The 25637-nt window shown below is 45.0% G+C and overlaps 1 protein-coding gene across 4 annotated transcripts in view; it reads right to left on the minus strand.

The window, feature by feature from the left end:
* Nucleotides 1–24392, minus strand: part of OSBPL10 (oxysterol binding protein like 10) — a 334389-nt gene extending 309997 nt beyond the window's left edge. For 2 of the 4 annotated variants that reach the window (XM_054504478.2, XM_064588972.1), the window contains exon 1: nt 23636–24392. In XM_054504478.2, coding sequence (XP_054360453.1) covers nt 23636–23916 — 281 coding nt within the window. In that variant the 5' untranslated portion in view covers nt 23917–24392. The remainder of the gene's footprint in view (nt 1–23635) is intronic. The other 2 variants (XM_045903929.3, XM_064588984.1) reach the window with 2 other exon arrangements.
* Between the last annotated feature and the right edge of the window lie 1245 nt (nt 24393–25637).

Below are 25637 nucleotides of genomic sequence, written 5' to 3' on the forward strand. Positions count from 1 at the left end.
GCAAAGTTTCAGGATACAAAATCAACACACAAAAATCAGTTTGGTTTCTATACACTAGAAACAAACAATTGCAAAAAGAAATTAAGAAAACAATTTCAAAACATAGGCAGTATTCTCTTGGACATCAGCCTTAGCAACATATTTATGGATATGTCTCCTCATAAATATGAGAAACAAAAGCAAAAATAAACTATAGGGACTATACTAAAATAAAAAGCTTTTGTACAGCAAACGGCACCATCAACAAGACAAAAAAAGCAACCAGTGAATGGAAGATATTTTCAAATGATGTATCTGATAAGGGGGGTTAATATACAAAATACATAAAGAACTTATATAACTCGACACCAAAAAAAACCCAAATAATTTGATCCAAAAATGGGCAGAAGACCTGAATAGACATTTTTCCAAAGAAGACATACAGATGGCCAACAGACACATGAAAAGATGCTCAACATCACTTATCATCAGGGAAATGCAAATCAAAACCACAAGGAGATGTCACCTCAAGCCAGTCAAAATGGCAAGTATCAAAAAGACAAGAAATAACAAGTGTTGGAGAGGATGTAGAAAAAAGGAAACCCTCATGCACTGTTGGCGGGAATTTTTATACTGATGCAATCACTGTGGAAAACAGTATAGAGGTTTCCTAAAAAACTAAAAATAGAGACACTATACGATCCAGTAGTTCCACTATTGGGTATTTACCAAAAAACCAAAACCACTAATTTGGAAAGATATATGCACCCCTATGTTTACTGCAGCATTATTTGATATGGAAGCAAACTAACTGTCCATCAATAGAAGGATGGATAAAAAGATTTGGGGTACACACGCACACACACACACTAGAATATTACTCAACCATAAAAAAGGAGATCTTCCCATTTGCAACAACACAGATGGTTCCGGAGGGTATTATGCTAAGCGAAGTAAATCAGAGAAAGACAAATATCATATGAACTTCATTTATATGTGGAATCTAAAAAAACAAAACAAATGAACAAACAAAAAAAAATAGAAACTCATATATAGAGAGAATAAACTATGGTTGCCAGAGGGGAGGTGGGCAGGGGAGTACATGAAATAGATGATGGGGATTAGGAGGTACAAACTCCGAATAAATAAGTCATGGAGATGAAAAGTAGTATTGAGTATATTGAGGAATATACTCAATAATACTGTAATAATGTTGTATGGTGACAGATGGTGACTACACTTACTGTGGTGAGCTTTGCATAATGTATAGAATTATTGAATCACTATGTTGTGCACCAGAAACTAATAACATTGTATATCACATATACTTAAATAAAATTCTTAAAAAGAAAACAATTCCATTTATAATAGCATCAAAAAGAATAAAATACTTAGAAATAAACCTAACCAAAGAAGCAAAAGACTTGTACACTAAAAACTACAATTTCTGAAAGAAATTGAAGAAAACAAGAAATGGGAAGCCATCCCAAGTGTCTTTGGATCAGAAAACTTAATATTGTTAAGATGTCCTCACTTCCCAAAGTGATCTATAGATTCAATCCCTATCAAGTTCCCAGTGGCATTTTTTTGCAGAAATAGAAAAATTCATCCCAAATTCATATGGAATCCCAAGGGACCCTGAATAGCCAAAACAATTTTGAAAAAGAAGAGCAAAGTTGAAGGACTCACACTTCCTGAATTCAAAACATATTAAAGGGGTGCCTGGGTGGCTCAGTCAGTTAAGCGGTTAAGCATCTGCCTTCGGGTCAGGTCATGAGCTCAGGGTCCTGGGATCAAGCCCGCATCAGGCTCCCTGCTGAGGGAGGGAAACTCCCAGCCTGTTTCTCCCTCTCCTGCTCCCTCTGCTTGTGCTCTCTTTCTCTCTCTCTAATAAATAAAATCTTAAAAAAAAAAAAATTGAAAACAAAGCTACAGTAAAACAGTACGGCGCTGGCATAAAGACAGACAAGTAGACCAATGAAACAGAATAGAGAGCCCATGTGTTATATGGTCACATGGATGGTCAAATGATCTTTGACAAGAATGCCAAAAGTACCTAACAGGAAAAGGACAAATGGTGTTGAGAAAACTGGATGTCCACATGCAAAAGAATGAAGTTGGGCCCTTAACTTACACCATGTACAAAAATGGACTAAGACGTAACATGGTAACACACCCAGAAGAAGACACAGGAGAAAACTTCCTGACCTCGGACTTGGCAGTGATTTCTTGGATATCACACCAGAAGCACAGGCAACAAAAGCATAAATAGATGAATGGGCCTACCCCAAATTTTAAAAGTTTTGTGCATCAAAGGACACAATCAACACAATGGAAAGGCAACCTATGAAATGGGAGAAAATATCTATTTTTTAAATGAAAACACATTTCATGACACCCATCATGAAGAGGTAAAGCTGTGCTTCCATGGCATAAATACCATGCTCCGTGAGATGATGGAAGACAAATCAAATTAACCTTGTACATCCAAAGCCAGGGCAAGAAAACTCTTCCCAGCTCTGGCTAGGAAAGCAGAGAGCTCGTGCTGCTCCACTTTTATTTCATTTCTTAAAATTCGCCTAGTGCTTACTATGTGCCACACCCTGACCCTTGCACTTTACAAATATTAACCCATTCAACTTAACCCTCACAGCAACCCTACAAGGTAGGTATTCTCCATACCCTAATTTTACAAGTGAAGAAACTAAGGCATGGAGAGGTTAAGTAATGTGTCCAAGTAAGTGGTGGCTCCTTCCATCTCCGCTCACCGATGACGGCAAGACTCCTTTGCTGTCCTCAGCATACTGTCTCAGCAGGCAGTGATGGTGGATGGCTGTGTTAGCCCACCAGGAATGGAAGGGGGAATAAAACCCCATCAGCTTGGCAAATGGGATGGCCTTCCCCACCCTCTGAAAGCCCGCATTTTCCTTGTTTTGCTCTTTGCTTTCTCTTATTGCAATTCAGAGAGGCTAGAATGAAAAGGTTATCGGGGTCAGGGTTATAAGTTCTTGCCACCGCTGTGACCATATAACAAGAAAAGAACATCTGGTCCTTTCTGAGCAGCCCATCTACAGTGCCTCCCAGGAACACATTGCTACCACCCCGCCTGGTCAGTGGGAAAGCCCACGCTGCTAGGGCTCCATGAAGAGCACCCATCTGATCTACCAGAACACAGAGAAGTGACATAGGGGACCCTGATTTTTTAAAAAGAGAGAGCAAAATGCCTCATAAATGGTGAGAACACTGACCAGGCAGACCTCCTCCATCAGAACACCCCGTGAACCTTAGACTCCACGAGCCAACTGAATTAGTTCAACGACAAGCATCTGCCAGCTTGACCCTGAGGAAATACTTGAACTGACTTCCAGTCCCAAAGTCTTCAGCTGTGGGGCCACCAAGGGCACACAGAGGCTGCTCTCAGAAACCAGCCCATCACCACACAAAAATTCCCAAGACACAGTGTCCTCTTTATTCAACCAATGCTTTACAGGCAATTTTAAAACAAGTGTTGCCACAATTTTAGATAAGAGAATTATGTAATAGGGTTGTAGGTTTAAAAATGCATATAAATGATAATTCATTCTCATTTTCCTATCTTGGAATAATGAGGAACAAGCAATATGTTTCCCACTTCATCAGGTTTACAGATGACAAAACTGGTTGACATTCAGACTAGGTTAAACGAAACAGGGAAGGAATCAAAACACGAATCTCCCATGCCTTTGGTTTCATGGTCTTTTGGTAAAAGCTGCAAATACGCCAGCTTCACCTAGTTTAATGGACCCCCTGCTCACACCAACCAACAAATTCAATCAACTGCATCATACTGAACAGTCTAAGAATCATTTTTACCATGCCTGGAGCATCTGCTAAACTGGCCTGGAATAAGCCTTTCAGAGTGGATGCCCCAATGGCCACTTGAGAAGACCAGCATTAAGGCAGACTGGATTCATTAGCTCTATTAATCATTAGATATATGCTACGTTCAGCCAGGAAGTATGTACTTCATGCCCCATAGCCTTTTTTTTAAATAGACCAAAAGAATTTTTGTTAACATTTTATTTTTTTTTTGGCATTTTTTTTATTCTTATGTTAATCCCCATACATTACATCATTAGTTCTAGATGAAGTGTTCCATGATTCCTTGTTTGTGCACAACACCCAGTGCTCCATGCAGAACGTGCCCTCCTCAATACCCACCACCAGGCCAACCCATCCTCCCACCCCCCTCCCCTCTAGAACCCTGCTTGTTTTTCAGAGTCCATCGTCTCTCATGGTTCATCTACCCCTCCGATTTCCCCCGCTTCATTCTTCCCCTCCGGCTACCTTCTTCTTCTTTTTTTTTTTTTTTTAATTTTTTTTTTAAGATTTTATTTATTTGAGAGAGAGAGAATGAGAGACAGAGAGCATGAGAGGAAGGAGGGTCAGAGGGAGAAGCAGACTCCCCGCCGAGCAGGGAGCCCGATGCGGGACTCGATCCCGGGACTCCATCCCGGGACTCCAGGATCATGACCTGAGCCGAAGGCAGTCGCCTAACCAACTGAGCCACCCAGGCGCCCCCTTCTTTTTTTTTTCTTAACATATATTGCATTATTTGTTTCAGGGGTACAGATCTGAGATTCAACAGTCTTGCACAATTCACAGGGCTTACCAGAGCACATACCCTCCCCAGTGTCTATCACCCAGTCACCCCATCCCTCCCACCCCACCCCCCACTCCAACAACACTCAGTTTGTTTCCTGCGATTAAGAATTCCTCATATCATGAGTTTGGAAGTTTTCCTTCCGTTTCGATTTTTTGGAACAGTTTCAGAAGAATAGGTATTAATTCTTCTTGAAATGTTTGGTAGAATTCCCCTGGGAAGCCATCTGGCCCTGGGCTTTTGTTTTTTGGGAGATTTTTGATGACTGCTTCAATTTCCTTAGTGGTTATAGGTCTGTTCAGGTTTTCTATTTCTTCCTGGTTCAGTTTTGGTAGTTGATACATCTCTAGGAATGCATCCATCTCTTCCAGGTTATCTAATTTGCTGGCATAGAGTTGCTCATAATATGTTCTTATAATTGTTTCTATTTCTTTGGTGTTGGTTGTGATCTCTCCTCTTTCATTCATGATTTTGTTGATTTGGGTCATTTCTCTTCTCTTTTTGATAAGTCTGGCCAGGGGTTTATCAATCTTGTTAATTCTTTCAAAGAACAAGCTCCTAGTTTCGTTGATCTGTTCTACTGTTCTTTTAGTTTCTATTTCATTGATTTCTGCTCTGATCTTTATTATTTCTCTTCTCCTGCTGGGTTTAGGCTTTCTTTGCTGTTCTTTCTCCAGCTCCTTTAGGTGGAGGGTTAGGTTGTGTACTTGAGACCTTTCTTGTTTCTTGAGAAAGGCTTGTATTGCTATATACTTTCCTCTTAGGACTGCCTTTGCTGCATCCCAAAGATTTTGAACAGTTGTGTTTTCATTTTCATTGGTTTCCATGTATTTTTTTAATTCTTCTTTAATTTCCTGGTTGACCCATTCATTCTTCAGTAGGATGCTCTTTAGCCTCCATGTATTTGAGTTCTTTCCGACTTTCCTCTTGTCATTGAGTTCTAGTTTCAAAGCATTGTGGTCTGAAAATAGGCAGGGAATGATCCCAATCTTTTGGTACCGGTTGAGACCTGATTTATGACCTAGGATGTGATCGATTCTGGAGAATGTTCCATGGGCACTAGAGAAGAATGTGTATTCCGTTGCTTTGGGGTGGAATGTTCTGAATATGTCTGTGAAGTCCATTTGGTCCAGTGTGTCATTTAAAGTCTTTATTTCCTTGTTGATCTTTTGCTTAGACGATCTGTCCATTTCAGTGAGGGGGATGTTAAAGTCCCCCACTATTATTGTATTGTTGTCGATGTGTTTCTTTGCTTTTGTTATTAATTGCCTTATATAATTGGCTGCTCCCATGTTAGGGGCATAGATATTTACAATTGTTAGATCTTCTTGTTGGATAGATCCTTTAAGTATGATATAGTGTCCTTCCTCATCTCTTATTACAGTCTTTGGTTTAAAATCTAATTTGTCTGATATAAGGATTGTCACCCCAGCTTTCTTTTGGTGTCCATTAGCATGGTAAATGGTTTTCCATCCCCTCACTTTCAATCTGACGGTGTCTTTGGTTCTAAAATGAGTCTCTTGCAGACAGCATATCTTGTTTTTTAATCCAGTCTGTTAGCCTGTGTCTTTTGATTGGGGCATTTAGCCCATTTACATTCAGGGTAACTATTGAAAGATAGGAATTTAGTGCCATTGTATTGCCTGTAAGGTGACTGTTACCGTATATTGTCTGTGTTCCTTTCTGGTCTATGTTGCTTTTAGGCTCTCTCTTTGCTTAGAGGACCCCTTTCAAGATTTCCTGTAGGGCTGGTTTTGTGTTTGCAAATTCCTTTAGTTTTTGTTTGTCCTGGAAGCTTTTTATCTCGCCTTCAATTTTCAATGACAGCCTAGCTGGATAGAGTATTCTTGGCTGCATATTTTTCTCATTTAGTGCTCTGAATATATCCTGCCAGTCCTTTCTGGCCTGCCAGGTCTCTGTGGATAGGTCTGTTGCCAATCTAATGTTTCTACCCTTGTAGGTTACAGATCTCTTCTCCCGAGCTGCTTTCAGGATTTTCTCTTTGTCTATGAGACTCGTAAGTTTTACTATTAGATGTCAGGGAGTTGGCCTATTTTTATTGATTTTGAGAGGGGTTCTCTGTGCTTCCTGGATTTTCATGCCTGTTTCTTTCCCCAAATTAGGGAAGTTCTCTGCTATAATTTGCTCCATTATACCTTCTGCCCCTCTCTCTCTTTCTTCTTCTTCTGGGATCCCAATTATTCTAATGTTGTTTCGTCTTATGGTATCGCTTATCTCTCGAATTCTGCCCTCGTGATCCAGTAGTTGTTTATCTCTCTTTTTCTCAGCTTCTTTATTTTCCATCATTTCATCTTCTATATTACTGATTCTCTCTTCTGCCTCATTTATTCTAGCACTTAGCGCCCCCATTTTTGACTGCATCTCATTAATAGCCTTTTTGATTTCTACTTGGTTGGATTTTAGCTCTTTTACTTCTCCGGAAAGGGTTTCTCTAATAACTTCCATATTTTTTTCAAGCCCAGCTAGTATCTTTAAAGTGATGATTCTGAACTCTAGATCTGACATCATACTAATGTCCGTATTGAGTAGGTCCCTGGCAGTCGGTACTACCTCTTGTTCTTTTTGTTGAGGTGATTTTTTCCGTCTTGTCATTTTGTGCAGAGAATAGATTAATGAGAGAACAAAATGCTAGCAGAGTAACCACGTCCCCAGAAAATATACTCTAAACAAATCAGAAAATACCTGAAGCAGTGGGATAAGAAAAGGAAAGAGAGAAAAAAGAAAAAGAAAAAAAAGAAAAAGATAAAGATTAAAACAAAAACAAACAAAACAAAACAACAACAACAACAACAAAAACAGAGTGTGATCAAATATGATCTATATGGTATATAGATCAGTGCCACACACTAGATTTGGGGTGTATTTTGGTCTTTTAGAAGAAAGTGCCTCCCGAAATATTAAAGAAAGAAAAACTTATATATGTACAAAAATAAGGGTTGATATGATGAAGGGATGGAATATGACTGTAAAAATGGAAATTATAAAAAATTTTATAAAAGGAATTGATAAGAAGTTGTTTGAAAAAAGAAAGAAGAGGATTTAAAAAAAGAAAAAAGAAAAAGAAAAAAAAAGGGAGAGGATGTGATCAGGCAGGGGAATAGAAAGCACCATATACTAGAGATTTAGGGTATATTTTAATCTGTTAGAAGAAACTATGTCAAAATTTTAAAGAGAGAACAACTTATATATATAAGCCAAAAATACGGGTAACTACTATGAAGGGATAGAATATGACTCTAAAAATGAAAAATAAAAATTTTTTTTTTTTTAAAAAGGGATTGATAAGATGTTGGTTGAAAAAGGGAAAAAGAAAAATTCAAAAAGAAATAAAAAGACAAAAAGACAGTTAAAAAAAAATTAACTTTAAAAGACTAAAGAATCATGGTAAAAAAGCCGTGAATTCTATGTGCAGTAGTCCCCTAGCGCTGGAGTTCTGCCGTTCTCATTGATCGGTAAACTTGGTCTTGGCTGGCTGTTCTCGCTGATCTTCTGGGGAGGGGCCTGTTGCCGTGGTTTCCAAATGTCTTTGCCGGAGGCGGAATTGCCCCGCCCTTGCCCCCTCCCGGCTAAGTAATCTGCTCGGGTTTGCCCTCCAGGGCTTTTGTTCCCTGCGAGTTTTCTGTACAGCTTTGGAGGTGGAGAGTGAAAATGGCGGCCTCCCAATCTCCGCCCCGGAGGAGCCGAGAACTCGGGGCCCCGCTCCTCAGTGAGCCCCCAGAGAAAAGCCGTCAGTCGCTCCCGTCTCCCCGGTCTCCGGCCGCACCCCGTGCTCGCCCGGCCTGCGACCGCGCGCCTCTATCTCTGGCACCCGACCCCGGGTGGAGTCTCCAAACCCAGCAGATCCCTGCGGTGCACTCCCGCGCGGCTCCTCCCAGGGGAGGAAGGTGAGTCTCCCCGGATCTGCCGCTTGTTGGGTCCCTGCTGGAGGAGCAGGTGCCCGACTGTGCCGCGGATCACGGTTTAGGGCCACCCCGAGCTGAGAGCCCGCGCCTGGGCTCCGCCTCTGCAGCCGGCTTCCCTGCTCCGTTACCTGGGAGCTCTGCCACACTCAGGCACCCCCGGTCTTTCTGTGACCCCGAGGGTCCTGAGACCACACTGTCCTGGAGGGTTCCACCCCCTTCTTAGCCACCGGAGTGACGTCCCTCGGCGGAGCAGACTTCTAAAAGTTCCGATTTTGTGCTCCGCGGCTCTATCACTTGCCAGAAGCGGCCGACGGAGGCCCCTCCCCCGCCGTCTATCCTCCCGAATATCGCCTCGGATTCACTTCTCCGCACGTCCTACCTTTCAGAAAGTGGTCGCTTTTCTGATGAGAGAGTTGTTGCTATTCCTTTCTTCGATCTCCTGTTGGGTTTGTAGGTGTTCAGAATGGTTTGATCCCTATCCAGCTGAATTCCTGAGAGGAGACGAAATCCAGGTCTCCTACTCCTCCGCCATCTTGCTCCTCCCCCCGCTGTTAACTTTTTAATATAATTTCAAATTTATAGAAAAGTTACAAGAATAGTTCAAAGAATTATTTATCACTAAAGAAGTATTAACATCTTACCACAGTTGTTTTATCATTTTTTTTATACACATACACACACGTTTCTTGAGAGTAAGTTGCCAACATAATGCCCCTTTACCCCTAAAAACCTCAGTGAACAAATACTAAAATCAAGTAATTTACAAGGATACGGTACTATTACCTACAGACCTTATACAAATTTTCCAATTATCATAATAATATCATTTGTACGAAAAGAAAATATCAGATCATGAGTTATATTTAATTGTTACCAAATGTACGTTTTGTATGTCATGAAGGGAATTTATAGTTTCAAACTCAAAAACAAAGCAAAAATGAAGACAGAAACAAACAAAACAAAACAAAAAAACACTAAATATACCAGTAAGTGCTCCAATGCTGGAAAGGAAAAGGAAGCAAGTGTTTAGATAAACAGAAATTCAGACAATTCCATGACACGAATAACTACAACTTGGCCTCCTCCAAGCGAGGTCATGCTTTGCTTTTGTTCAAAAAACACTATCCAGACTTAAACTTGATTTCATGGACACAAGTTGGGTCCTCTTTCTTTAAAACAAAGATTTTCTGAAGTATCTTTATGTCTACCCCATAAAAATGGCCTATCTTGGGGCGCCTGGGTGGCTCAGTCGTTAAGCGTCTGCCTTCGGCTCAGATCATGATCCCAGGGTCCTGGGATCGAGCCCCACATCGGGCTCCCTGCTCGGCAGGAAGCCTGCTTCTCCCTCTCCCACTCCCCCTGCTTGTGTTCCCTCTCTCACTGTGTCTCTCTCTGTCAAATAAATAAATAAAATATTTAAAAAAGGGGCGCCTGGGTGGCTCAGTCGGTTAAGCGACTGCCTTCGGCTCAGGTCATGATCCTGGAGTCCCTGGATCGAGTCCCGCATCGGGCTCCCTGCTCAGTGGGGAGTCTGCTTCTCCCTCTGACCCTCCCCCCTCTCATGTACTCCCTCTCTCTCATTCTCTCTCTCCAATAAAATTAAATAAAATCTTTAAAAAAAAAAATCTTTAAAAAAAAAATGGCCTATCTTCTTATTCTAGCATGAGGAAACACTGTGGAGTTTGGGCCATTATTTCACACTATTTTCCTGAGTTTCAGCAGACTCTGAAGGAATCGTGAAAATGGATATTTGACAGAAAAACTTCAGTTACGGGAAACTCTGAATTAACTAAGTGACTCCAAGAGTGTTAAAACACACTTTGGGCCAAGGTAGCAACAGCAGACTTCTCATAAAAAAGCAAACAGCACACAACAGCCAGGCTAACAAAAATTACCACGAAGAATTTTGCTAGCCCAAAGAGCGACGTAAATGTGAACTGCTATATAATAAACATGCAACAGGGCTCTCTCAACAGTGCTTACGAGCACAAACTGGCTTTTCCCCTGTTCAACTTTCTAGGGACAGATCCACTGAATGAGTCAGCTGGAAAATGCACACAGAAAAGTTCTGCGCTGTGTGGTTACCCAAGGGATCGGGAGGCCCATTTTTAAGGTATTAGTAATAGGGTGGGACTCAGATACACAGGAATCTGAAAAGCAAAGTATGTTCAAAACATGTGACCCCTGTCGGCCAAAGTCTGCATTCTGAGCTTAATGAACTGGGAGGCTTCTGTGTAAATCAAGATTTATCTGCCAGTTCTTAGACGAAGTCAAAGGGCCGAGGAGCCCCCTCCACCAGCCCTAAAAGCCCAGGTAAAGAAAGGACAGGACGAGCAAGCGAAGTCATTACTAAGGAGGACTATGAAGGCTCTAAACATGGCCCTCAAGCAGTGATGCTTTCTCACCAAGGAGAAAGACCACCAGACATCAACTACTCACAGAAAGAGATTCTGCCCATGGGAGGGAAACAAAACCACTAATTAAAACACGAGACCCCTTCTTTGGGAAGGCCACAGCAGGAGAGCGAGAGTGAGGGATAAAACAGAATAATGATTATCTTGCGGTGAAATGAGCTGGAACAGGTCTACCCTGAGGCAAAGCCCTCCGTGATCTCATCGATGTAATGAGGGGGTTGAAGACCTCCAAGTACTTTCCAGAGTGGTGGAAAGAAAATATACTTTGGAGTCAGACACATTGTGGCTCCACAACTTACCGACTGGGCAACTTATGTCACTGTATGCCTCAGTTTCTTCCTCGGGAGAACAGATTCGACCTGCATCAGTTAGGGTTAGATCTGGCTATGAATAGTGGCTTTTAAAAAATGCTTATTCTCCCTATCATGGAAAATTCCAGAGGTTGGCAGCCCAAGGTTTGTGAGAGGGCTCTGATCAACAGAGTCTTCAGAGGCCAAGTCTCTTCTGTCTTGATGGCCTTCATCTCAGTCACCTCAAGCCTCCAGATGGCTGCCGGAATTCTAACCACCACGTCTGTATCCTGGTTGCGGCCATATGTCTATATTCCAAGAGCAAAGGAAAAAGAAGGAAGGGTACAAAGATAGTTCCAAAGGACTACTTTGTGAGAACTCTGCTTGTGTCTAGAATATAATCACATGGTCATCCCTAGCTGTGAGGAAAAGGAAGGGTGCAAATATAGTTTTATCTGGGACAACCGTGTATCTAGCTAGAACCTGGGGTTCTGTGACTATAGGAGGAGGAGAGAATGGATAGATCTGCAATACCCCCAGCTCACTGTAAGGATTCAACTGGATAACAGATGTAAAATATGACGCTTCCTGGACCCACAAATGTATTCCTCCCCTTTCCAGTAACACCGACAGCTTATGATCTGTGGTCTCAGCATGCAGTAGCCTTTTACCGCCTCGCAACTGGCCGCACCCCACATACAACCTGCAGCCACAACAAACCTATCTCCTCTGTCCTGTTTCCAAACCTGTGCCCTCACAAAGCCTCCTCCCCGGGGAGCCTTCCCCGGGCTCCTGTCTGCGTGATGAGCCGCTCTTCTCAACATTCTAGTCTTGCTCCCCTGCCCCTCTCTCCCCTCCATCCCCAGAAAGAGCTGGTGCTCCCCCTGCCAGGTGCTTCCCTTACGGAAGATCCACCAGGTATACGGTAAGGGCGGCTTGCATCTAATGAGTGCCAGCCGCTGTCCTCAGCCCCACACACGCAGCTTCTCAGTCCATCCCAACCACCCTAGGACATGGACGCTATATCACCCCCACTTCACAGATAAAGAAACGGAGGCACGGAGAGGTTGTTCCAGCTTGTCCAAAGTCAAGCAGGTAGTAAAAAGCCGAGGCAGGATTCAAGCCCCAGGCTTTCGGACCACGGAATCCGTACTCAGCCACCACTGTAGGCTGCCTCCACTACTTGATTAAGGGGCCTGGGTGTCATTTTAGAGCAGGGATGGTCAAACTCCGTCCCACCGGCTAAATCCAGCCCACCATCTGTTTTTGTAAACAAAGTTTTGTTGGAACACAGACGCACCCGCTTGTTTGCCATGCCAGCGTTGCGCGGTTGCCACAGAGACTGGATAGCCCACGAAGCCTGAAATATTGACCACCTGGCCCTCTAAGGAAGAGTTTGCCCATCCCTGTTTTAGGCTGTCAGCTCCTCAAGATACAGCCTGTGCTTCTTGTTCCTGCGTCCTCGGCGTCTCGCCTGGCATTCGGCAGACACACAAAAGGTGCCCCACAAATATGTGGGGTATGAACACTCCAGCAGACCTAATTACAAGCAAAGAGGAGGTATCTGGGGGCTGATACTGTCTGCCTACTTGGGACTTGGAAAGTTTCCCAATTCGGTCCAGGTTCTACTTCACAACCAAAAGGCCTGGGAAAACTGTGGCAGCCTCGGACGGACTGACCATTGCCGACCAGCTGAGGGTCATCTGTGTCCATCACCAAACCCATGTGACTCCCCCCGAACAAGGGGCTCAGGCAGAACCCCAGGCCAACCCACACGGGGGAGAACTTCGTGAATCCCACCGCTTCCTCGGCGGTCCCATCCCATACTCCTCCTCTGCTCAGAGGCCACTGATCATGCCACTGGCTTTGCAGATAAACCCTTACCACGTCCTGGAAAAGAGTCACTAAAAACTGATGCTGGTGGCCTTTCAACTTGTTACATTTTCATCAAAATATTTATAGAAAGGGCCCAAACCACATAAAAACATAAACAGCCCTCTGAAAACTACAGCAAAACATGAAAAAGTTATTCGTGGCTCAAATGCCTTCTTTGACCTTCAAAGAATAGGCTTGCCACAGGACTGTGTATAATGTTTCCTAATTTTATCATAATTATTGATGTCATTATACGAGACACAAATAAAGCACTTTCTTTCTGGGCTGTGACCATATTCGATCCAGTCTGGGTTATCAAAAGTCACATTCTGGATGGTTTTCTTTTTAGTTCTGTCTTGGCCTGGACCCAAATCGCATCAGGCAGGAGCCAGGCAGAGCAGCAGAAAGCCTCCCACATTTCCAGCACAATCGTTTCAAACCTCCTTTCGGGACACAAAGGCTACATCTCTTCTTTTTCCCAGGGTTTTCAAACAACTGTCCACCAGAGCAGACTCTGAGGAACCCCAGGCTCCGCAGCAAATGGAGACAGGCATCCACGAGGCAAATCAAATAATTGTCACTTAGGTCCCCACGCAGAGGAGAAAAGGCTCAGAAATATCTGCCTGTCTGCTAAGGCGGGGTCTAAAACGACCACCAACTCGTCCCTGCGGTTCCACAAAGTTACCCACCGGTCTAAAATGTAAGACTCCCAGGAGACAAACTTCTGCTGCGGACCGACTGAGCGCCACCCACTGCACTAGACCTGCCACCTGTGGCAGCCTCACAGAGACCCTACAAGGTCACCATCATTGCACAGATGAACAAACCAGGGCCCGAAGAGTTAAGTGACTTGCCCAAAGTCACGCCGCAAAAAAAGAAGCTAAGCTGGAATGGCAAGGAGGTCTAACCACTTCATCACCCTGTGCTCCTACAGACTGCCCCTCTCAGAAGGTGGCCGGGATGGGGAGCAACCCATTCATTCAGACTGTGCTGGGGGAGTGGGAGATGGTTCAGCCACTCTGGAAAACACTTTGGGAGTCTCTCCATGCCCCTATCCTATGATCCTGTAATTTCCATCCCTAGGAAATTTACCCAAGAGAAATAAAAGCACGTGCCCACACAAAGACTTGTACACAAACAGCAGTTTTATTGATAATAGCCAAAAACTGGAAACAACCCAAATGTCCACCTATGAATGAATGGATAAGCTGTAGCATACCCACAGAATATATTACTCAACAACAACAACAACAACAAAATTATTATCTACTGATAGATGCAGCATCATGGATAAATCTCAGAACATCAGGCTGACCAAAATAAATCAGACTCCAAAAAGGATATCCTATATGGATCCATCTATATGAAACAGACAAAAGAACAGACAAAATTAATTCATGGTGATAAAAATCAGAAACAGATTGCAGGGGAAGAACTGACTGTCAAGGAGCACAGAGAAATTGAGGCGGGGGGGAATCAGAGAATGTTCTGTACTTTCTGAAGCAGCAGTTACATGGTGCAAACAATTGTCAAAATTCATCAAACAGAACACCTGAGACCTGTGCATTTTATTGTATTTAATTATACCTTTAAAAAAAACAAGTCCTCAGGCTAATGAGTCATTCAGATGACAAAATGGAAAACACAGATTATTACATGTATACTACTTACTACCAAAGTGATTGTTCAATGGTATTTACAGAAAGCCCAAAGAAAGTCTGATTTGCCCAAGAAAGCAAATGAGGTTTGCTGCCTGGCATTAGAAAGAGTTTCCCTCACAATAATGCCTACCTTGCATTTGCCCAAGGGGTCTGTCTAGTAGACAGAGATAAATGCATCCACCAACCCTTCATGACCAACCCACTTACGGTCATGACAGCAACCCTTTCAAGACAGAGAAGGCTGTCACCATGGCAACCAAAGAAGGGTGGGAAAGGTGGATGGGGAAGGGAGACAAGAGAGCTTCAGAACCACCTTAGAATTAGGCTGTGTGTGCCATACCCCACCTACCCCCACGATGTCCACGTCCTAATCCCCGGAACCTACGAATGTTACGGTACAGCGCATACAGCAGGTAAGATTCAACCAAGGATTTTAAGATGGGGCGATTATCCTGGATGATCTGGGTGGGCCCTAAACGCAATCACAGGAGTCCTTCTAAGAGGGAGGAAGAGGGAGACTGGACACACACAGAGGAGAGGGCAACGTGAAGACAGAGGCAGAACCTGGAGTGACGCCTTATGAGCCAAGGAATGCCGGCAGCCACCAGAAGCTGGAGCAAGCAAGAAATTAATTTTCCCTTAGAGTATCTGGTGAAACCGTGAGCCTGCCAAGACCTTGATTTTGGCCCAGTGAAACTAACTTCAGACTTCTGGACTCCAGAACCATGAGAAAATAAACAGCTGTTGTTGGGAGCCTCCAAGTTTGTTGTCATTTGTTATAATAGCCAAACGAAACTAATACAGACTGGGAGCCTTAAATCCAGTATTGTTTCTGCCAGCTTCCACATCCTCCAGTATCAATTCAAACTTTCAAGAAATGTTCAAATTAATAAAAGTTTTTTTTTCTTGAAAGAATACATCAGAGAACAGCCTCATGACTGTAGAGTAGGCAAAGATTTCCTAAACAGGACTCAAAAGGAACTAATCATAAAGGGAAAAAAATTTTATTTTTTTTTTAGATTTTATTTATTTATTTGAGAGAGAGAAAGAGAGGGGACTCGGGCAGGGGGGGAGGAGTAGAGGGGGGAGGGAGAAGCAGACTTCCCGCTGAGCAGGGAGCCCGACGCAGGGCTCAGGATCATGACCTGAGCCGAAGGCAGCCGCTTAACCAACTGAGCCACCCAAGCACCCCAGGAAAGAAATTTTAAATGTGACTATATTATAATTTAAAATTTGTGTTTATCAAGGCACTGGTTAAAGAGATGACATGGCAAACCACAAGTGAGGATATCTGCTCTATGTATGCAGTGCCCATGTGCATGTGTACATATTCCCATCAACAAACTCATATCCAGAATATATAAAGAACTTTCCCAAGTCAATATGAAAAAGGCAGATACCCCAGTATATAAATGGTCAAGGACTTAAATAGCACCTAACAAAATGTGAAATCCAAATGGCCAGCAGGCACACAAAAAGATGCTAAACTTCATTAGTCATCAAGGGATTAAAGCCATAATCAGATGCCACCATATACCCATCAGACTGGCTAAAACAAGAATAGACACTATCGAGTGTAGATGAGGATGTGGAGCCCCTAGAACCCTCATGCACTTCTGGTGGGAGTTATCAACAGACACAACCACTTTGTAAAACTCTCTGGCGGCCTCTAATAAGCTGGACATTTGCCAACACTGTCACCCAAGATCTCACTCCTAGGTATACACCCATTGAAATGCGTATATACATTCTCTAAAACCATGCCAGCACTATTCGCAAGGAAAACCTGGGAAGAGCTCAAACGTCAATCTGTGGTAAGTGTCAGTGTGTTTAGTATATCCACCCAGTAGAATTCCAAACAGCAGTGGACACAGACTACAATTATACACAGCGACATGGATGGGGCTCACAAACATAATGTTAAGAGCAAGATGCCTGGCACAAAAGATCACATGTACAATAAGAAATTCAAAAAGAGGCCTAGCTCATGAAAGGTGCTGGAAGCCAACAGTGGAGGCCCTACGGGGAAAATGACCATGAGGGATGGGGGAAGGGGCTGGCTGCTGGTTCTTGATCTGGGTATGTTCCATTTATGAAAATCCATTGAACTAGGTACACTTATGAGTTGTGTACTCTTCTGAATGTACGTTAGACTTCAAATTTACTCTCAAAAACTATTCAGAGATACGTGAAAAGCTTTTTTTTTCCTCTATAATTTTCAGACTGCAGAATGGATGTAAGTTCACCTCAGGAAAAAGAAATAATGGAAAAAAGAAAAGAGGAGAAATAATACCACCCACCATCCCGCCAACAAAGGAAAACCATGGTAACCATTTGGCGTAAATCTCCTCAAATATGCATCCATTTTAAAAAGGGAGGGGAAGAGCACATCCCGTAGGGAGTGGTTAACTCAGGCAGGTGCTCAATAAATATTTTGAACCATAAGTGAATAAATCACATTATATGCTGTTTTGTAACCTAGGCAACCACCCCTTTATTATCACGGTCCGTGAAGTAATCCAGTGTCCCTAAAGGATTTGAGTATGCAGGCCCATAACAATCTGGCAAGCCAGACCAGTAAGATGTGTGAATACTTTCTAAGTACACGTGGGCAAGAACATAAAACCCAGAGCCGTGATTTTTCAACCCTGGTATCACCAACTGCCTCTAAAATTTGCGGAGTACTCAGAAAGCATTCATTTTAATTCAGTGTGGTTTTAAAAGTTAATATACATACCCCCTCCAACTTTTCTAAATGAGCCAAGTAGCCCCAAAACCCTGGAAAATCATGACCAGAGGCTAAACACAGCATTCTCAAGCATGTCATTAATGCAGATCAGGTCAAAAGCAGGTCCTGGATATTTGGCCACTAAAGGCCCACATTAGGTGGGCAGTGGTGGGCCCTAAGTCAGGGTGGGCATGTCACAAGATGAGTCAGACTTGCTGACCCGGAAGACAAAGACTGATGTTTGCTGAGAGCAGGGCAAATGATAGACCTATGAACTCAGGGACAGGCTATAAAAGCAGGCAGAGAACCAAGAATCACAATAATAGTAGCCAACACCGGCCAAAACACAAGTAAACCCTGGTTTAACTTCTTCTCTGTCATTCATTCAGTCTCTCAGTTATTCGATGGTATCTACTGAACCCTTATTATACGCCAGACTCTGTTCTAGACACTGGGGATACAGTGGTGAATAAGGCAGACAAATTATTCTCTGTCCTCAGGGAGCTTACATCTCGTGCAGGGACCAGAGTAAAGTACGGAGCGTGTCAGATGGTGGTGGTTATGGAGAAAAATAGAGCAGGGAAGGGACATAAGGATCTGAGGCTGGAGGAAGGGAGTAAGTCATTTGCCATGTTGATGCAAATGTTTGCTGGGTTCCAAGTTTTAAAATGATCCCTTCAAAACCAAATCCTCATATCCTCGCCAAAGAACTCTGGGATAATTATGTTAATGGAGTCTCAGCGTAACCACAGCATTCAGAAAATAAACCAAGAACTTTATGGACCAGAAAGGATCCACTTAAGAGGGACAAACTGAAGATCCAATAATAGCCTCTAGTTCTCCAGATCTTGCTATGCACTGTTCTCAGCCACTTATAGACCAGTATCCTCATGTAATCTTCACATTGAACTAATGAGAAGGGTAACATCTTTTCTCCATTTAACAGATGAGAAAATGGAAGCCCAGAGCAATTAAGGAACTGGCCCAAGGTAACACATATGCTAAATACTGATGTCGGAGTTTGGCCCCCGAGTCCACACTCCCCTTACATTCTAAATAAATGTCCACTGCTGGCCTGAGGTGTTCTTTTGCTGATACTTACCACACTTACTCTATTCAAGATTTGCCTTTTAATATTTTTTAAAGATTTATTTATGTATTTTAGAGAGAGAGGGTGCACACGTAAGCAGGGTTCAGTGGAGAGAGAGAATCTCAAGCTGACACCTGCTGAGCATGGAGCTAATGTGGGGTTCGATCTCACGACCCTGAGATCATGACCTGAGCCGAAATCAAGAGTCAGATGCTTAACCGACTGAGTCACCCAGGGCGCCCCTTGCCTTTTAATACTTTACTGAGTTCTTAGAACCCCACCAATCACATACATACACACACATACACACACACACACGTTGGACGTGGGTTTCATATTTGCAATGTCTTCTTTTCTCTAGATAATAAAAACTGAATGGCAATGAAGACTCTCAAATATTTAAATATAACTTCCTAGATCCAATTAGAAATTATTTTCTCAAACACTTGATGTTATGAGCAAACCCAAAATAGTTCTATTTGGGTTTGAAATTAAAATTAGCCTTGGGGTGGTGGGGGGCCTGGGTGGCTCAGTCATTAAGCATCTGCCTTTGGCTCAGGTTGTGATCCCAGGGTCCTGGGATCAAGTCCCGCATCAGGCTCCCTGCTCAGCAGGGAGCTTGCTTCTCCCTCTCACACTCCCCCTGCTTGTGTTCCCTCTCTCGCTGTCTCTCTCTGTCAAATAAGTAAATAAAATCTTAAAAAAAAAAAAAAAATAGGCTTAGGGCAAATTAGAGTTCATATGGCCAATTTCTACTAAGTATAGACATCTCAAACTGAACACAGCCCAAAGGGAACTCCTGGTTGTCCCCCATCCTCCCCACAAACATGTTCCTGCCCGTGACCCTCATCTCTATAAAGGACACCTCAACATCCCAAGTCTCTCAGGGCTGCAAACTCAAAAGTTCTCCTTGGCCCTCTCTTTCTCTCACCTCCTCATCCAACCCATCAGTAATTTCTAGCCTCCCCACCCCAAATCTGTACCTTTTCTCCACTTTCCCTGTCTCCCAGCTGCAAGCTGCCAGCATCTCTTGCCTGGACCCCCATGAGGAGCTCCTCAGTGGTCTCTCTGCTTTTCTATCTGACTGATCCTTTGAAAATCTCGTCTCCACATAAGTACCCAGAGTGAGCTTTTTTTTTTTTTTAAAAGATTTTATTCATTTATTTGACAGAGAGCGAGCAAGCACAAGCAGGGAGAGCTGCAGGAAGAGGGATAGGAAGAAGCAGGGTCCCTGCCAAGTGGGGAGCCCGATGCAGGGCTCAATCCCAGGACCCTGGGATCATGACCTGAGCCGAAGGCAGATGCTCAACCAACTGGAGCCACCCAGGTACCCCCAGAGTGAACTTATTAAAGCACAAATCAGACCACGTCACTTCTCTGCCTAAAATCCTTTTGGACCACCAGAACACAGCCTTAATTCTTCCCCTGGCCTACAAGGCACCATGTGACCTGGCACTGGCCTGCCTCTCTTAGTTCTTGGGCTCTCTCTCCCCCTGGTTCACTCCATATGAAAACCAAAAGGTGAGTGAACAGATAGTGTTCTAGATTAAAATGTGAATAGCAGTAAAGACACTAGAGTCACACAAAATTATTTCCACAAATACTTATTTCTCATCATTTTTTTAATACAGTTGACCCTTGAACAACAAGGGTTAGAACTGTGCAGGTCCATGTATACACAGATTTTTTTCTTACATAAATACAGCAGTACCGAAGTGTATTTTCTCTCCCTTATGATTTTCTTAATAACATTTTCTTTTCTCTAGATTACTTTATTATACTATATAAGACACATAACAGACAAAACATGTGTTCATCAGCTGTTTATGTTATTGGTAAGGCTTTTGGTTGACAGTAGGCTATTAGTAGTTATGTTCTGGGGAAGTCAAAAGTTATATGAGGATATTTGACTGTATAGGGGTCGGTACCCTTAACCCCCTAGTTGTTCAAGGGTCAACTGTATTTTTTTTAATCTTTCATAGCACCTGCCACTTCTGAGGTTGTTTTGCCCATTTGTTTAGATGCATTCACTCTTTAACACCATCTATAGAACTATACCTTACTATTATACCTGAAATATTTTTTCTTAGCTGTAATGATGAATTACAGAGTCTCCTTAATGTACATTTTTCACCATGCTCTGATTATTTCACATTCCCTCAGCCAATGAGTGTGAGCCAAGTGCTCTGGATGTACTCTCCTGACTTGGAGTGTGTCCCACAATGTGCAGCCTTCTCTCCTGTAGCCTCTCTCTATGTCACCTCGTTTCTGTTCTGGCCCAAACTGCCTTCCCCAGGGTGTGGTGACAGGGCCGAGTGTGCTACAAGTGAATTGCAGCAGAACATGATGCTGAGCGTTAGAATATATGCTATACAGCAACTTGAGGTTATGCAAGAGGACACTAGAGTAAAAACTGCTATCGGGTGATAGGTACCACATCCTGGGAGCCAGTGAAGGGTACGATCAACAGCATGGCAGCAGAAATGCATGCTAAGAACTTTGTGGCTGGAGATTTGTCATTAAGTGCAGGCAACTTCAAAAGTACTGCCAAAAGAATATGCCAAGAGGTCCAAAAGTGAAGGTAATTTGCATCAGCTCACCTCACTATTTGTACCAAGGCATTCCCCTAGACTAAGGAGCTCTGGACTCCCTCTACTTTTTTTTTTTCCCCCCTGCCGAGCAGGGAGCCCGACGCGGGGCTCGATCCCAGGACCCTGGGATCATGACCTGAGCCGAAGGCAGACGCTCAACGACTGAGCCACCCGGGGGCCCCTCCTTCTACTTTTTAATTCTGCATCTCCTCAGCTACTTCATGTGAAGATGCCTTTGCCTTTTGCACACTGGAGTAGCTCCAGCTCTGAGAACAGTGCCTGGCACATAGTAGGTCCTCAATAAATAGTCTCTGAATAAACAAACTCATGAATAAGTGAATATATTGTCTTTCTCTTCTTCTCATTTCCTTTTCACTGTTCCAGACCTCCCCTTGAGAAGGGAAAAATGTGCAGTCACTGAATCATCATAAATCCTCTCCAGACCCCTAATGGACCCTCAGCCACAGTTCAGAGAACGTGGATGTGGGGAACAGAGACCTAGACACTGAGACATTAACCATTAGAAAGAGACAATGCTTTTGGAGTCAGTGGTTGAGGAAACAATGAGTCTACTGTGGTTAAGAATAAACACTGGTGGCCAAAAATCACAGTAAATAAACTTAACAAAGATAAGACCTTGCCAGTGTGTGCAGTGCATTTCACCCATGTAGCCTGCAATCACATAGATATTATTATTACTATTATCATTATTATTATCAATTTTGCCTCTTCTCAATCTGGCATAACCTAAATACCCCAGTGGATTTAAAATTATACAAAAGCACGAGGGACTCCAATTCCTCCTAAATCCACTGCAAAGAGCAAATCCTTTAATATGCACTGCAGGTAAAATACTGTCCCCAAGTGAAACAACTGTAATCCAGGGTAAAATCTCTGTTGGCCTCATAAGCTACTTGTAAAAAAAAAAAAGAGAGAGAGAGAGAGAGAGCATTAAAAGTGACTGCCCAACACACAAACCAGATGCTGTCACCAACAAGGCACAATTACCAAGAACTGAAATCAGATTTAGTCATCTCATCTCTCCCTCATCCTACACACTCTACCTGTTCTTTTTCAGCTTTCAAAAATTGAAGGGGAAAAGGGAGAGGCAACGGTAGACACCAGGGCTATTTTGAGAAATAAAAGGATTCAAAAGTTATAGTGCAACTTCCACTGACATGGTAGCAGATCTCCGAGGAAACCCAGGTGACTCAGAAAGTTCTCTGTCTATAATATCTATATAGAAACAACTCAGTTTCCATACTTAGGAAGTCATCTTCCTCCTAGTTGAGTTTCGTGTGAAATAACTGCCTGATCAAAGTTTCTGCTGGAAGCAATCTGAACATTTCCAATCCACCTGCCCGGAGAGAGCACCAAGGAATCTAGGGTAACCAGCAGAGAGAAGTAAGAGCTCCCAGGGTATGACTCAAACTTCATAAGCATCCTTAAGAACCCCAAGTCCTAAGACCCAGGGGCTTTTAAGGGCAGGACAAAAGATCTCATCAACAAGTTCTCCAAAAAGCCCCCATTCCTCTTGTGTGGGCATTTGTATCTCCCTCTGGCTTGTTTTTGAAAAACAAAGTAAAAACAAACAAACAAAAAACCTGTAAATAGCAGTACCACAACCGCTCCATCCAAGTCTTCCTCACTATAATCTCTACTGTGTCCCACATATTACCCCCAATACAAGTGTGCTGGGAGCCCCTTCCCTTGACATCCCCATCCTTCCACGTGGCCATTAACTAGGTTCCCCAACTGTGAGGGTAGAGTGAGTGAACAAAGAACTTCAAGAAGGCACCTCAAGGGGGAAAAAATAACACCACTTTAAATAGCAAACTGTCCATTTCCAAAGGGGAGAGGTTGTTTTTAAAAAAGAAAAAAACTAAACTTCTGTTGCAGAGATTGGAGGTCTCAAGCCACCAACGGGGCGGGAGGTAGCACGCGCTCCGGCAGGCGCCGAGGAGTGGTAGGTTTCTGGTGGTGGTGGTGGTGTTTTTAAACACTGAAGTTGTAAAGGAACTATATTACGGGGAGAATTGTTCTGACGGGACCAGCTGTATTAAAGCTTTTTCGTCCAGGCACAGAGCACGCCCCCTCTGCCTCCCTTCCTCAGCCATTCTTCAGGAGTGCGGAGAGCCGCGAGCAGGCAGGGCCCTGGGACCAGCGCGCTCCTCCCGCCACTCCAGCCCCTGCAGGTGCCCGTGCATAAGAAAGCCGGGGCCCTCGCCCCCCTCCCCGCCACTGCGGTGCGGTCCTGGGGTCGGGTCACGGCGCGCCCCATCCCGGGCACCGCACCTGGAGAGGCGCCGGGACGCAGGGAGGGCCCCCGGCGGAGGCAGCACCCGCTCGGCCGGCGGCCCCGCCGCGCACGCACGCACACACACACACGGACAGCGGCGCGCCGGGAGGGGCGCGCGGGGGCGCGGGCGGCGGGCGCGTTACCTGTTCTGCCAGCCCTGGAGGAGGTTGGTGTATTTGCTGAGCACGCCCTCGAGCGCCGGCTCCCGCCTGCGGCCGCCGCCTCCGGACGGACTAGCGGCCACCGAGCCCGGGCTGCTGCGGCTGCCCCCGCCGCCGAGCCCCGCTCCCGCCGACCGGCTGGAGACCCCCCGGCCGGCCAGGGAGCAGGAGGGCGACGAGCCCGCCGAGGTGGCGCGGCTGCTGCTGCGGCTGCTGCTGTTGCTGCCCCCGCCGCCGTCTGCGCCTTGGGCCGCCCTCTCCATGGTCCGTGCGCGCCGGGAACGCGGGGGCCCGCCGCGGTGGCGGCCCCGGCGCTGGGGCTGCTGGCGCGGCGGCGGCGGCTGCTACAGCTCCCGGCGCCCGGGCCGCGCGTGGCTGCTCCAAATCCCCGGGAAATGCCTGACTCATACAGGAGGAAGAGGAGGAGGCGAAGCAGAGCTGGGAAGGAAGCCAACGGGGCTGGATGCAGCTGCGGCCGCCCCTCCTCCTGCCGCGGCCCCGGCCCCGGCCCCTCCCTCCGCACTAGTTTCCTCGGCAAGTTCGGCGAGCGGGTGGCCGGTTCGGCGAGCCCTCCTCGGGTTCCTCTTCCTCTTGTTTCGAGTCCCAGCGGCCGCTCAGGCCCGGGGGCGGGGGGCGCTGCCGGGCGCCCAGCCGCAGGGTGGGCACGCCCTGTCACCCTCGCGTCCCTTCTGCCGCCCCCTCTCGGAGCCGGAGGGGCGAAAGGGAATCTCCGCGCGCTCCTCCCCACCCCCACCCCCCACCCACCTCGGGACCTGGAGGGAGGGGCGGCCCCACCCACCCGGCCCACCCGGATATGGGCCCGCCCCGCCTGGCACGGGCACACGCGCACCGTCCCTCCCTCTGCCTGCCGCGCCACGCCGGGGCCAGACACACATACACGGTAACCTGGAAATGAGCCTCGCGGGCCGCGCAAAGTAACAGGGCGGCGACGTCGTCCAGGTTCTCCTGCATGTCGGGTAGGGGCGGGAGGGCAGGTGCTTCTCACAGGTAAGCTCGCCCGGGCATTTTCACGCTGCGGAGTTGTGGTAAATGCATCGTGGACACCAGGGCCCGGACTGAAGTAGGGCAAGAGAACCCAGGTTCCTGGCAGTGCCTCCTTACACTGAGTGCTCTGGGCGCCTCACTCGCCTCCCCCTAATCCCCACACTGATGGACGCGTCAATCTGGCAAGTCAAACCTAGCGAGCGGTGTTCCCGTACAGCGCCAAGCCCCTGGGAACCAGGGACCCTAAAACGAGTAGAGTGCACTAAAGGCAAAGGAAATCAACAGAGATTTACAATCATGGTGAAGTATGTATTCTCTGCTGGCTGTTAACTTCTTCAGTGCACCCCCACCCCAAGATACACTGAGCTGCTGCAACTAGGTCTCTAAATCTAAAATTGTTGCTCTTTGGTAAAAGTAGATGAGTTGCACTCTCTCCACCCCACTAATAATTTTTGTGAGTATAAATATCCAGTGCAATCTGGAAGTTTCTAAAATTATCTAGAAAAATAGCTTTGAGGAGCTCAGACACCACACACACACACACACACACACACAAAGGGTGATAGATTGATAGGTAATCCCTGCCTGAAGGATCCACAAACCCGTAAAGCAGATAAATAATTCAACAGTTAAAAAAAAAAATTACTAAATGGAATAGAGTCAGCTCTCATGGGGGCAATTCCCCAAGCCCCACCCCTTTCTATAGAAGCTTCATATCCTTCCCAAAGCTTTCAAAGGTGGTTTACCTTTAGAAATTTTCATGGAGAGCTCCTGGGGCTGATTAGAAGTGGTTATGCTCTGAATAAATTACAATTCCAGTTGCCTATACAGTGTAAAAAGAGAAAAGATCCCCCAAAGAAGAGATTCCATGGTAGAAAAGACTGACTCTGAAGCCAGACCAAGCTGAGTTGGAATCTATGACCTCCATGGAGTTACCACTTTTAGCCTTCATTTTCTTACCTGCCAAATGGGACCAAAT

This window comes from Mirounga angustirostris, unplaced genomic scaffold (assembly GCF_029215605.1).
Source record: "Mirounga angustirostris isolate CCGP_5_RB_7025 unplaced genomic scaffold, mMirAng1.0.hap1 SCAF_1, whole genome shotgun sequence".
In the NCBI taxonomy this organism is placed as follows: domain Eukaryota; kingdom Metazoa; phylum Chordata; class Mammalia; order Carnivora; family Phocidae; genus Mirounga; species Mirounga angustirostris.